General features: G+C 42.9%; 1 protein-coding gene across 2 annotated transcripts in view; it reads left to right on the top strand.

Annotated features, from left to right (window-relative positions):
• The window catches only part of ADCY8 (adenylate cyclase 8), a 179010-nt gene that overhangs the window by 82862 nt on the left and 81412 nt on the right, over positions 1-14736 (top strand). For both annotated transcript variants that reach the window (XM_073330121.1, XM_073330122.1), the window contains exons 3-4: positions 2078-2208; positions 6771-6882. In XM_073330121.1, the coding sequence (XP_073186222.1) occupies positions 2078-2208; positions 6771-6882 (243 nt within the window). The remainder of the gene's footprint in view (positions 1-2077; positions 2209-6770; positions 6883-14736) is intronic.

A 14736-nucleotide genomic window follows, 5' to 3' on the forward strand; every position in this document is an offset into this window, starting at 1 on the left:
GGTTGGGGTGCAGGGGGACGTGAGAGTTCCAGCTGGGGGTGGGGGTGCAGGAAGGGGCTCCGGGCTGGGCCAGAGGGTTGGGGGGTGAGGGCTCTGGCTGGGGGCGGGGCCAGGGATGAGGGGTGCAGGATGAGACTCTGGGCTGAGCCAAGGGGTTGGGGTGCGGGGGGAGGTGAGGGCTCTGGCTGGGGGTGGGGATGAGGGGTTTGAGGTGCAGGAGGCGGTTCCAGGCTTTGCCAGGGGGTTGGGGTGCGGGGGGGGGTGAGGACTCCAGCTGGGGATATAGGCTCTAAGGTGGGACAGGGATGAGGAGTTTGGGGTCCAGGAGGGGGCTCTGGGCTGAGCCAAGGGGTTGGGGTGTGAGGTCCCAGCGGCGTTTACCGTGGCTCCGAGGAAGGCACTTCAAGGTCCCTGTGGCCTCAAGGAGCATGGGGTCTTTGTGCCCAGAGGCGCTGCCCCCCACAGCTCCCATTGGTCATGGTTCCTGGCTAACGGGAGCTGCAGAGCCAGTACTCAGGGCAGGGGGCAGCACGCAGAGCCTTGCAGTCCCTGGCCGCGCCAGCACCTAGGGGCTGCAGGCACCTGGTGGCCGCTTCCAGGAGCAGTATGGAGCCAGGGCAGGTAGGGAGCCTGCCTTAGCCCTGCTGTACCGCTTACCGCACTTTGGCACTGCCGACCAGGCCATTAAACCAGAGCTGCCAGGGTTCCTTTTCAACCAGGTGTTCCAGTTGAAAACTGGTCACCTGGCAACCCTACTTGGGGTCCAAGTCCTATTTTCAGTGAAGGTCAATGGAACATGGGCCCCTACATGCCTAAGGCCAAAATTTAAAGGTTTTCAAAAATGATTAGTTATGGGAGCTCAACTTGAGGCATCTTAATGAAGACTAATTTTCAAAGGCTGGGTGCTCAACACTCTCTGAAAACCAGGCTCTTTGAATGTATCTCAAACGGGACACCCCAAAATTAACGCATCTAAAATCACTAGTCGCTTTTCAAAATCTTGGCCTAAGTTGCTCTTGAAACATAGGTCTTGGGCTCCTAGATCAGTGAGATTCATTTGAAAATTTTACCCTATGACTTTATTGTTAATAAGTTATTTTCTCTCTCTCTTGTATCTACTTTAGACTCCCCCACCCACAAAACTTTTACAGCCAGATTGTACCTATTAGGTACAAAGCAATGCTGGAGGTGGTGGGGGACTACACCGCTCCAGTCAGCATTGTTCCTTCAGTCAACAGCTGTCACTTATGGTCTCATGCTTCCCTGCCACTGTTAGCAGGACTAGTGCCGTAGAAGTGACACACAGGCCAGCAGCCAACTTGTGTTTTCCCCTCCCCCTCTCAAACATGAACAAGCACCCACCATAGTCTGGCCCTTCGGGTAAGAAGAGTATTTTAAATACATATCAATTCATTGCTGGTATCCAGCTTCTTCAGCATCTCTTATTGAGGTTAATGAAGATCACTCTGAGGCAAAGCCTGGCTGATGGCACATAAGGCTTTTGCAGACATCCAAATCATAACACAGTTTAGGCTGGTGTTGCCAGCTAAATATGGTCTATAGTGAGTGCCAGCTAAACAGTCTCAGCTAGTGTAAATTGGCATGGCTCTGCTGAGGTCAATGGAGCTATGCTGATTTATAGCAATTGGGGATCTGCCCCTTAGATTATAGCACAAGTAGGCATTTTATTATATTATACTGTGTCTTTAACTTCTGCTTGTTAGGTCAAATTTGGGGCCAAATCCTGCTCTTCTTACTCATGTGAGTTATCCCGTTGACTTCTAGATGAGCAGGATTCTAGGCTCACTGTGCACTTGTTAATAGATATTGATCTGCAGTTACATTAACTAATTATGTGCATATGAGTATTATACACCCCATTTGGAGTTTCTGAAAAGAGGTCAATACTGAGGATCTGATCCAGCAAAACTGTTCAAACATTTAAACAGTTTAAGTTTAATTGTGCAGGAAAAGGTCCCAGTACAGAGCTCTGTCATTTTGCTGCGAAGGATTAACGCAAACTCAGTCTAAAGGGCCCATCCTGTATTTTTTTTTTTTTTTTTTTGCTTTGGTTCAGGAACGGCTGGTGCTCTCTGTATTACCTCGATTTGTTGTACTAGAAATGATTAACGACATGACCAATGTGGAAGATGAGCACCTGCAGCACCAATTCCATAAGATCTATATTCACCGCTATGAGAATGTCAGGTGAGTGAAGGTGCCTGTCTTCTATTTTAACAACTCAGCTTGTACTGGATATCAGTTTCGTGGGGGTGGGGGGAGATATTTTTTGTTTTTTGTTTTTTTCTGCCCCTTGATCAATTCAATAATCAGCTATTTGAAATACCAGGAAGTTTTTTTGTTTTTCCTAAACAGATGTGTATTTCAGAGCCTTCTCTAATTTATCAGACTGGTTGGATGCCTTTGCAACAGCTGTTCAATTTGAACACTGCCCTTTTTTAGCACATGGGAGCAACACGCAGAAATGTTTATTTCTTCATTACTAAACTGCGCCACAGCTTTATTTGATCCCATCCAGGGACAGCCCCACAATGTGGGGGTCTGCAAGCTTTGCCAACAAATGGGTGGGAAGTTCAGCATGAACTTTCCTCCCTATGTTCCCTCTACTCGAGAAGAACATCTTGTTCCCTTTTGAGCTAACAAATCAGCTGAGAAACTCTGGGGCCCTGTCAAGAGTGTAGGGTTATCAAGTGATTGCCCTGAACTCATATTAACGGCCCTTCTCTGCAGCGTTCATACAATCAAGCTTCTTCGTGACCATTTTCTTCTCCTCCTACTTCTCCCTTTTCTAAGTCGCTCTATCTAGTGGACACAAAACTACAGCTCAGGGATGGTGTGGGAATAGTCCTTGCATGCACTTGCCAGCACTGGGAGTCAGTAAATAACAACCGCCTTTCATTTGCACCAGAATGGTTAGCTTTCACTCCCAAAGTGTTACAGAATCTCTTCCCCTCTTTGGGCTTGCCTCTAAGGGCAGAGAGTAAATCTATAGCATACTAGTGCCTCGCAGTAACTCTCCGTGTGGAGCCTGCTACCATGCACTAAAAGTTCCGCACTGCTCACTGACCCACTGCTGTTTCAAGGTGGAGTGGATCAGTGGTTTTCAAACTTCTTTTCTGGGGACCCAGTTGAAGAAAATTTGTTGATGCCTGTGACCCAGTGGAGCTGAGGATGAAGGGTTTGGGGTGTGGGAGGGGCACAGGGTTGGGGTACGGGGGTGAGGGCTGAGGTGTGGGGCGGGAATGAGGGGTTCAGGGTGTGGGAGGGGACCCTGGGCTGGGGCAGGAGGAGGTGCAGGAGGGGGTCAGGGCCCCAGACTGGGGGTGCAGCTCTGGGGTGGGGCCTGGGATGAGCGGTTTGGGGTGCAGGAAGGGATTCCAGGTTTGGGGGGCTCAGGGTTGGGGCAGGGGATTGGGGCACAGGGTTGGGGCATGCACTTACCTCCAGTAGCTACCGGTCAGTGGCGTAGCCGGGGTGCACCGTGGACTGTGCTGTGCCACGGAAGCAGCCAGCAGCAGGTCTGGCTCCTAGACGGAGGTGCACAAGCGATTCCGCACGACTCTCGCCTGCAGGCACCATCCCCCCAGTTCCCATTGTCCGTCAACTCATTGTGTGGAGCCAGTGCTTGGGGCGGGGGCAGCACGTGGCCCCCCCTGCCTAGAAGCCAGACCCCACTGCTGGCCACTTCCGGGACACAGCGTGGTGTCGGAAAAGGTAAGCACTAGCCTGCCTTAGCTGGGCAGCACCGCTGACGGGACTTTTAACATCCCAGTTGGCAGTGCTGACCAGAGCAAGGCGACCCAGTAGTGGGTAGTGACCCATGGTTTGAAAAACACCGGAGTAGATCAAAGTGCACTGTGGAACTTTTAGTGTGCAGTAACAGAGTCAACAAAGCCAGTTACGCATGCTAATGTGCTATAGATTTATATTTCAGCTCACCACACACTACCTCTCTGTCTAGACAAGCCCTTTGATTCAAACATGATACCTCTGGCTTAGAACATCAAGCTTAGCCCGTAATGTCTGTCGTGAGTCTGTCCCATACCAGGAGGAAAGAGTAATCAAACTGCCATCATAGAAGCATCTTCTTATTAAGGTCTATGATTCAATAGGAAAGCATTTGTCTAGATTTTAAATGAAACCCCTATATAACTTCGGAAGGGCCAGTTCAATAAACAACATGATCAACTTTTACAAAGTGTAAATTGATTTTCTGACACTCCTGTGGCCTTGGCAGCAAGCCACACATATTATTGTATTGGATGTGGCTGAAGGTACCAGGAACCTTTACAAAAGGTTTAGACAACACTAAATAAAAATTTAGTTTATTATCCCTTCTCGTCCTCTGTTACAGTAACTGTTTTTGTAGATTTCAGAGTAACAGCCGTGTTAGTCTGTATTCGCAAAAAGAAAAGGAGTACTTGTGGCACCTTAGAGACTAACCAATTTATTTGAGCATGAGCTTTCATGAGCTACAGCTCACTTCATCACATGCATCCGATGAAGTGAGCTGGAGCTCACGAAAGCTTATGCTCAAATAAATTGATTAGTCTCTAAGGTGCCACAAGTACTCCTTTTGGTTTTGTAGAATAATTCAAATGGGGAGCAGATTATTGTTACTTAGGTAATGCTGCCTCTGCCTTTTAAACACTGATAGTAAAGGGTAATTAAACACTGATAGTAAAGGTTTTGAGATGAAGAATGAAAATATTTCACCTATCTCCCACTTGAAAATGGTTATTGCTGTACAGGTGCTTTAAAACTGTTATGCCCCCCCCCTTTTTTTTATGTGAGCCCTAGTAGAACCTACTAGGAAAAGTCCTGCTTTAGATTTTCAGCCTCTTAGAACCTTCATCCAATTTCTTTATTAGCTTTTGCCTCTAGGAAAGCAGCGAATTATCCTTAGCCACATTTTACCTTCTTCCTGATCATAATCTAATTTTTGCATTAGTCTGGATTTAGCATTTAGTTATTCAGCAAACATACTGAAGCTCTTCAACTGGGTTACTCTTTGCTAAATCTCAAGCTGCACCACTGATTGTTGTTTTACTATGAAGTTTCAATGAAGTCGGCTTCAAATTATTCGCAGTTCTGGGCCTAGCTGAAACACTCCGTGCTGAAGTTTACTTTCTTCCCCAAACAAATCCTTGCTTTCCTCGTCTTTGGTTTTCGTCCTCCAAAGTCTGTGCTTCTGCATGCTTAGATCGGAAATGGGAGGGAAATTCTTATTCTGCATCTAAGGCCATATCTATACATGCAACGCTGCAGTGGTACCGCTGTCCCCGTGGAGCTGCGCCGTTGCAGTGTATCTGGTGAAGAAGCTCTGTGCCAAGGGGAGAAAGCTCGCCCGTCGGCCTAATGAAACCACCTCTGCGAGCAGCAGAAGCTATGTCAGCAGGAGAACCACTGTGCACGCAAGCACTTATGTCGGTGTAACTTATGTTGATGAGGGGGTGTTTTTCCGAAATCCCGGAGTAACGTAAGTTATGCCAGCATAGGTTGTAGTGTAGACATAGCCTTAGATATAGCAGACTATTTGGGCAAGTGTGTCTGTGCGTGCTTAAGCACTGTTAAAGCCTTTCCCTCCCCGCATTCTTAAATTTGAGGTGGTTGTTATTGTAGGAATAGAGGACAGGGGTCCACCCCTCTTTGCTCTCTCCATCTCTGGTTGCTAAAATGGCCCTTTGGGCTGTTGGCTGCTGAGCACATATTAGAGCAGGGCTGACAGCATTGGAGAGTCATAAAGTAGGCATAAATCTACCTATGTTCCCCCTTTTGAGTCTAGCTGTGAGCATAATTTGGCTAGACCTGAAGACCAAAGAATGAAGTGTCAAGCTCTCACTGTGCCCCCAGCAAGAAAGGTTGTGTACACAGACAAGTTCTAGTCTATATATTGAGGAACAGTGTCAGCTAGTGGCTGAAGACTGGAAGTCAAGACTTCTGGGTTTCTGTCTATCAACTTATACGGCCTTCATCATCACCATAGCATCTGAGCATCTCACGATCATTAACAGATTTTATCCTCACAACACCTCTATGGGTCACACAGGCAGTCTGTGGCTGACCCAGGAGTTGGCCCCAGGTCTCCCAAGTCCCTCTGTAGTGCTCTATCCATTAGACCATCCTCTGTACCGTCCGTTCCCAGCTCTGCCACACTGACTTGCTGCATAACCTTGGACAAGTCACTTAGGCCCCAGTGCTTGAAGGTATTTAGGTGTCTAATTCCCATTGATTTCATTAGATATTAGACACCTAACTACCTTTGAGGATCTGGGCTTTAACCCCATTGTGTCTCTGTCTCCTCAATCATAAAATGGGATAATTATGCTAAATATAAAAGTTTAGTTAGTGCTTTATAAGTGATATGAGATCCTCTGATGAAAGGACCTATAGAAACACAAAGTATGAAAATTACTATAACATTCTTTTATGAAGCAGTTTTTTAGTACTTTTCTGCTCATATTTTAGTACTTTTAATACTAGTTCTTTGTACTGCAAATAGTCTAGTGAGTAAGGCCCATAGCAAAGACAGAATAACTTTAAAATGTTCCCTCCCTGCGTCTGAGCTAATGAATTTCCCGCTCTCCTTAAATTACACCCTGGCCAGACATTGGCTATTTGCCTATCACTTTTTCACATATGCAGAGTCCATACTAATCACTATACACAGGATTACTCTTTGTATTTATCTTGCCAATTATGGCAGAAATGGATTGAAATATTAATATCCTTTCCCTTTCTTTGTTTAGCATTCTTTTTGCAGATGTTAAAGGTTTCACCAACCTCTCCACAACCTTGTCAGCACAGGAGCTGGTCCGAATGCTGAATGAACTCTTTGCCAGATTTGATCGACTAGCACATGTGAGTTAAATGCAGTTCATTTTCAAAGGGGCGTGATGTTGCATCTACAATTCCTCACCAACTGAGATTGGACATAGCCACTAGGGATGGGTGAAGCGCCAAAGGTCTGCAGTTAGGTTTCAGTTCAGATAAGCATCCAAAAGTTCACATGCTCATCTGAACCTCATGTGTTTGCAAAACTAGGCTGAGAATCTCATGAGAGCAGGCTTTCAGAGAGTTGTCTCCTTTTGTTCCAAGATGAATACTGGAAGAGAAATCGACTGATCTGAACATTTTAAATAGCTCAAAGATTTATTTAGAGTTTGATTCTAAGAGTTGGGCAAAGGTTCAAAGATTTATTATTGTCACTGGCCTTTCTTTGCCCAGCCATCATACTCACCAAGTATTGTTACTTAGGGTCACATTTTGATTCCCTTCTTCATGTTAGACAATACCTAACGCCACATATAGTCCCATTGGAAACAATGGCGTGACTTGTGGAATTAGGTGCTACTCAACATGAGCAGACTAGAACCTGCCCTCCTAGCTCACCAATGGGAATTCTTGCAGACAAAGGTGCTGAGTGGCAGAATTGGGTCCATTATAAACTCTTTTGGGAGGGTTCTCCTATTTTCTGCTTTTCGACTGGCTTCCGGTACAGCGGCATTACTAACATTGTGGTATGTCTCAAAGTCTTTTAATAAGGTCCCTCTTTAGTTTCCTGTGCATTGTGCTTATTCAGAGGACAGGTGTGCATCTCCCCACACTGATGCGATCCTCAGCATAGGCTCTTTACTTGCACATCAAGGTCAAGAAAAGTAAGACTCTATTTCTCAATTACTGAGTGTAATTTCTGAGCCAACCTTTGTGATCTGAAAAGGAAATGTACTTTCTCAAGTGTATAATATTGCCCTGGTAATGGGCCAGAGCATTAGCATATTGCCAGTGCATTAAGATCTACTTACAATATTTGTTTTGCCAACAAACAAAAAATGCCCACTCTCTGGCTGTGCGGTGCTGATTTGTGTTGCCAAAGCAAGCTAAGTGAAAGGAGTTAAATTGGTTTTGTCTTTGATGCAGGTTAAACACTCACAACTGCTTCTTTATCACTTAGTGAAAGTAAATTGTCAGGTGGAGAAAAGGAAGCCCGGAGGGGTTAAACGACTTGCCCGATGTCACACAGGATGCAATAGCAGAACAGGGAGTAGAGTCGTTGTCTGAGATTTTCAAAATTAGATGCCTAACGTTTCAGCTTCTGGGTCCACATCTAGGCACCTAAATGGACAGCCTGATTTCCAAAGTGACCTGCACAGCTGCATAGACCTACTCTGATCTGAGCTAGGGGAGCAGAGGGGAAGAACAAGGACTGTGTGCCTAGTCGGTCCTGCCTTCTGTAACCAAGTGGGCCAGGAGAGGACAGGGAAAGGCAGGAAGAGCTGGACAGGCAAGAGGGAGAAGGTGAGCTGCACTCTGAAAACACAGGTTTTTTTCCAGATCAGGGGAGAGCCAGAATTCCTTCCTAAGGCAGCCCAGGTGCGTGCTGCCCCTTCACAGAGTGCCTAAAAGATTCTATGGGGGCAGGGGTCATCTTGGAGTTGAGGATTTGTACAGCATCTAGCACAGTGGGGTCATGGTCCATCACTAGGACTCCTAGCTGCTACAGTAATGCAAATAATAAGCTCAATCTAAACTTTAATATCAGGAATCGACTCCTAGTTATACCTCCTCAGACCAGCGTTAATAATTGCTCTCTCCATGGGGCTTAATGGCCTTCAGATATGCATAGATGATTGTTCTCCAAGAGCCACCTCTTAGCCAAGCTATAGGCAATTAGCTCCTTCAGTCTAAATCAACTCAAGAGATCCAGTATCCTTTTCGTTGCTTGTTCTCTGAATTCCCTCACACTGTCAGTTTTCTTGACAGGGGGTTACCCAGTACTGAATTCCAGGGGCATTTGCACCAGCATTGTCAGGAGAAGGGCTGTTGCCTCCCCACTCTATAGCATGAAGTTCTGCCCACCCAACTCCAAACGAGTACTGCATTCACTTCATGTCTATTTGATAACTGACTTTACTCTATGTGGGTCCAGACTGAGCCATATATCTGCCAGTCATGATCTCATTGTAGATTAAGGGTAACCAAAGACTCCCATTAACTTCCATGGGCTTTTGGGGTAGGATTGTCCAAAAACAGCTAGGTGATGAAGAGCACAAGATCCTTTGACTTTCAATGAGATATGCCCCTAAGTCACTGGGGCACTTTTGAAAATCCCAGCCCTAAATAGGGTACAACCGCATTTCTGTCATTCATGAATTCCTGTTCCCACATGTCATAGAAAAGTGTTGCAGTGAGATGGATGCATATTTATTACAAAATTTAATTAAAAAAAGATTCTGTAAAATATACCAGGGCAAACTCTGTTGTCAGTTATATCGATATAATTTTACTGACCTCTTTGGAGTTTGTCAGAATAGTTAACATTAATTATGTCAAAAGAAAAGGTGTACTTGTGCCACCTTAGAGACTAGCAAATGTATTTGAGCATAAGCTTTCGTGAGCTACAGCTGATGCTCAAATAAATTTGTTAGTCTCTAAGGTGCCACAAGTACGCCTTTTCTTTTTGCGGATACAGGCTAACACGGCTGCTACTCTGAAACCATTAATTATATAGCTAGCCCGTTAGCTCTATGAGGTTTCTCACTCCTCTTTGGACCTGTGTTGCTTAGCTATGGTACAGACTGAAGAATGAATTTAAATGTAATAGATTTTAAGGTTAGAAGGGATTGTTAGATCATCTAGTCTGACCTCCTGGATAACTCAGGCCATATAATTTATTCCAATCACCACTTTTTTTGAGCCCAATAACCTGTATTTGACTGAAGCATAACTTCCAGCAAGGCATCTAGTCTTGATTTGAAAACTTCAAGAGTGAGAATTCACCGCTTCCTATGGTAGTTTGTCTAATAATTAATCTCCCTCACAGTGATTCCTTATTTCTAATTTGAATTTGTCTGGCTTTAACAACTAGCCATTGGTTCTTGTTATGCCTTTCTTCATTAACGAGTCCTTTAGTACCCACTCTTTTTTCTTCCTGGGAAGGAACTTATACACTGTAATCAAGTCACTTCTCAGTCTTCTTCTTGATAAACTAAACACAATGAGCTGCTTAACTCTCTCACTGTAAGACTCCAGCCCTTGAATCATTTTGGTGGCTCTTCACTGCACTCTCTGCAATTTTTCATCATACTTTTTACAATGGGCGCATCAGAACTATATGCAGTAGTCCAGTATTGGTCCTACCTGTGCTGTAAACAGGAGTAAAATCATTTCCCTACTCTTATTCACTTCTCTGTTTATACCTCCAAGGTTGCCTTTGTCATTTTTGCCACAGCATTGCACTGGGAGTTCATGTTCAGTTGTTTGCTCAGTATGATTGCTAGATCCTTTTCAGAAGCACTGCATTCTTTATTCCTAAATGTATGACCTTGCATTTGGCTATATTAAAATGCATTTTATCTGAATGTGTCCTGCCTATCAAGAGATCCAGATCTGTATGACTGCCCTCTCCACATCATTATACACCACTCTGCCAATCTGTGTGTCATCCATAAATTTTATCAGCAGTGATGTTATATTTACTTCCAGCTCATTGCTTAAAGTATTGGATAACATTGGGCCTGGAACTGATCCCTGCAGAACCCCACCAAAAACACCCGCATTTTATGATGATTTACCACTGACAACTATTTTGAGATCTGTTAATTAGCCAGTTCTTACTCCATTTAAGATGTGCTTTATTGATCACATCTCTATTTAAAATAGACAGCATTGTTCAAACAATTTGCAATACACTCTGTGCTCAGATTGGCTTGACAATGACTCTTCCTCAAATGAAAAGGTTTGCTACAGAAAGCTTTAGATAACTTTAAATTTTTGATATAATTTCTTAAATTTTAATTGACACCTTATACATTCATATTTACTCATTAATAATATTGTACATTTATAATACTATGTCAAATAGCAGCTTGATCTGCTGAATCTCTCTTACAAACTTATAGGCATAAAGCTGATAATATGAAAAAGGAAGTTACTTCACAGCTTAGCAAGTTTCTGGTTAGTTTAGCTAACTAACTGTGTCTGTTAGTCTGATTCCTCTATATGGAACACAGAAGCAGCATCTGCTGTTTGACATTTTTTAAAGGCTTAGGCCTGAGTTATGCCAAGGATTCTGGTCTATGTGGATGTATATGACTATTACTATTAGTAACAAATTTCATAAGCTGTACTGAATTAAGAGCAGACATCAGCCCACCATTTGTTTAGAAGAAAAATATAATAGCATGATATATTTTGCTACTTCTCTCTCCTACTCTCTCTCCAACATTTTCAAAAGATTTATGGTTATTAAAGACCCAAGTGGCAACTGGAAAGAAAGCAAACTGAACTGGCATAAACCAGAGCTGAAGAAATGAGTTCTTCAAATATCAATCTACTGGTACAGAAGCTTCATTAATATTTCTGTTTTCCTCAGGCAGAAATTCTGAGGAGGGGTGGGGGGGAAATGACTGACTGCATTTTGCAGGATGTGTATGGCTAAGAAAGTTCCAGCTTTGGTGAAGTAATAGCTATATTTGCTATTTATTTTTCTCTCCCCATCTCAGAAAAGCGATTATCTGGCCCACCAGATTAAATTGCTTGCCATATGTCTCTGTCCCTGTCATCTGTGTGGAGATGCAGTTTTAGATATAAAAAACTAAGGAGAAATGATCCGATCCTCAATTGGTGTAAATGATTGTAGTTTTGAAGGCTTCTATTACACCAGCTGGCTATCAAGTTCACTGTCATTAAGAATGAAAGATGAGCTCAAACCACAAAATTCAGATCTGGATCCAGATTTCTCTCTCACACACATACGCTGTCACACACAGACACTGTCACACAAATTCCTATGTGTTCAGATCCTGGGTTTGAGTTTGGACCCGTCCCTAATAAAAACTAAGTATGTTCCCACGGATAAGAAACATTAAAATATTATCATGAAATATCAGCATGCATAGGTTTTATGTAAGAGCAGATCTTCTAAAGGAGAAGAGCAAGTTTTATGGCCTTTGTCTCTTCCGTTTGAGATCTCATCAACTCTCCTATGCTAATCAGGGTGGTACCTGCTCCTTACTTGGATGGGAGTTCTCCATGGAAACCTCAGCTACAGGATGTGACCTTAATGAGTTAGTAAGTGGCATTCTTCCCTTTGAACCAGTGTGATGCTACTGGAGATAATATATTTCATATGCAGTGTAAAATAAAGATCCCAGGCACTTGTGGTTATTAAAGATCCCATGACACTTTTTGCAAAAGGTCTTTGGAGTCCTGGTCAAATTCCATTTTGGGTAATGACAATCAATCTTCTTTAAATTCCTTGTGTAGTTTCACCAGATACAGTATTCTTCTTCATTTCCTCATCTAACCTATCCTGTGTGTAGCATTGCAGTGTCCTACTAATCAGACGCTGTGTTCCAGCCCGTGGTGGCTGCATTTTGTTCTTTGGTGAATCCTTGTATATGTATCAGAGTAACAGCCGTGTTAGTCTGTATTCGCAAAAAGAAAAGGAGGACTTGTGGCACCTTAGAGACTAACCAATTTATTTGAGCATGAGCTTTCATGAGCTACAGCTCACTTCATCGGATGAAGTGAGCTGTAGCTCATGAAAGCTCATGCTCAAATAAATTGGTTAGTCTCTAAGGTGCCACAAGACCTCCTTTTCTTCTTGTATATGTAGTTGGTGTAGAGTATTCTGGAATCTCTGGTTGAAAGGGACTATTTAAACATCATATATACATGTAAATAAGGGAGTAAAATTCAACATCATACAGTAACATGTTAGATTAATGGTATGTCGCACAGAGAGGGAGAATTAATTGGACTGCTAAGGTACATGTCAGTGACATTTAACTAAGCATTTCATTCACCTTTCTGTAGATGTGTAATGACAATTTTAGAAAACCTTTAGTTTCCATAACTTCTCTTTGAAGTCTTGCATTCTTAAAGGTCATTCTGGAGTATTTTTTTCTGACGGTGTCCAATACTTAATTATCCACTACTAAAGCTCATTTTTTTTCATATAGTTATAGTATTAGAGACTATAAAAAGCCTATTAGGTCAGCAAGGGACCTATATTATCCACATGATGCCCCAATCTAGCAAACGTTTAGGCACCCGCTTCACTTTATGCACATGATTAGTTCCATAAGCCTTATGCAGAAAATCAAACTCAATGAGGGCCAAAATTTTCAAAAGCGCCTACATTCCATTTTCAAAAAGAAAAGGAGGACTTGTGGCACCTTAGAGACTAACCAATTTATTTGAGCATGAGCTTTCGTGAGCTACAGCTCACTTCATCAGATTCACCTGCATCCAATGAAATGAGCTGTAGCTCATGAAAGCTCATGCTCTAATAAATTTGTTAGTCTCTAAGGTGCCACAAGTACTCCTGTTCTTTTTGTGGATACAGACTAACACGGCTGCTACTCTGAAACAATTCCATTTTCAAGAATCACTTAGGAACCTAATTGTTATTGATTTTCACTGGGACATAGGCTTGTAAAGCAACTTTTGAAAATGAGATTTCAGTTTCTAAGTCACTTACATGCTTCTGAAACTGTTACCCAAGATGATCGTAATAGTCCCTTCTGACCTTAAAATCTGTTTATCACATGGACCACATAGCAGATTAAAGAGTTTGGAAACCTTTGCTCTAGCAAATATTTTGAGGGACTTTTTGTGTTCTGCACTCCAACCTCACCCGATTCCTCACTTACGGATGATGAAGTCGAGCTTGAAATACTTGTGAAAACTGAATGTTTGGTTAGTTGATAGTGAACATTTTGGGCTCCTTTGAAAAGCGGGTGGAATGATTAATTCACTGCAGCTGGAACTCTGATAAGCTGGGTTTATTTTACGAAATGCAATCAATCTTTTTATTTTATTTTTTTTCCTTGGAATTTCTGCCTGAGGAGACAAGAAATGTTAATGAAGTTTCTGTTTGTGTGTTTCAGTGGTTTGATATTTGAGCAACTCATTTCTTCAGCTCTATTTTATGCCAATTTGCTTTGCTTTCTTTCCAGTCACTGCTGGTGTTTTTAATAAGCCAAAGCATAAATCATTCACATGCTACTCTGTCATAATTAGCTCATGTGTTTACAGTAGGACTGCAAATTCCCTTTTGCTCTGGGTTAAGGTGTTTTGGATTGGGGAAAAACTCCCTATTAACTGCTAAGGATCTCTGTTAGAACTGTTATTGCTGATCATCTAGGGCATGATCCTGCTCAATTTACTCAGGGAAAACTGCTTTTGACTTCAGTTGAAGTCTTGCTTGAGTGAGGATGGCAGGATCAGGCCCCTAAACACTGTCATTCAAATCAGACAAGAAACTGATTTAGAGGGAAAGGAAGTATTCCAGTAGACAGTTTGACACTAATCGGAACCAACAGAAAATAATGCTAATCACAGGGGGATGAGTGATACTAATGCATGTATTTTTGAGCAGTGTTGCCTGTCATTCACATGCAAAAGGAGAATTTCTGGGGTTCCAGGAGGGAAGTGGAATAGGAAGAGAACATAAGGAACAGAAGAGGATGAATGAGACATCATCAAGGAGCAGAATAGCAACTGCTGGTTTGAAATATTGCTCTAACCAGTTCATCTTTCTTTTTTAAAAGCATTTTGATCATTTTGCAGTTGATTTTTTTTTCTGCATAAAGTTGGATTTCACTTTACATAAGCTTTCAGCTTTTTAATCATCTATTGTAATCAGGCTAGTATACAGCAATAGGCTTGAATACTAAAGGCAGGGCAGGTTATTCCTCTTTATTGTTT

Source organism: Lepidochelys kempii, chromosome 2 (genome assembly GCF_965140265.1).
Source record: "Lepidochelys kempii isolate rLepKem1 chromosome 2, rLepKem1.hap2, whole genome shotgun sequence".
Lineage (NCBI taxonomy): Eukaryota > Metazoa > Chordata > Testudines > Cheloniidae > Lepidochelys > Lepidochelys kempii.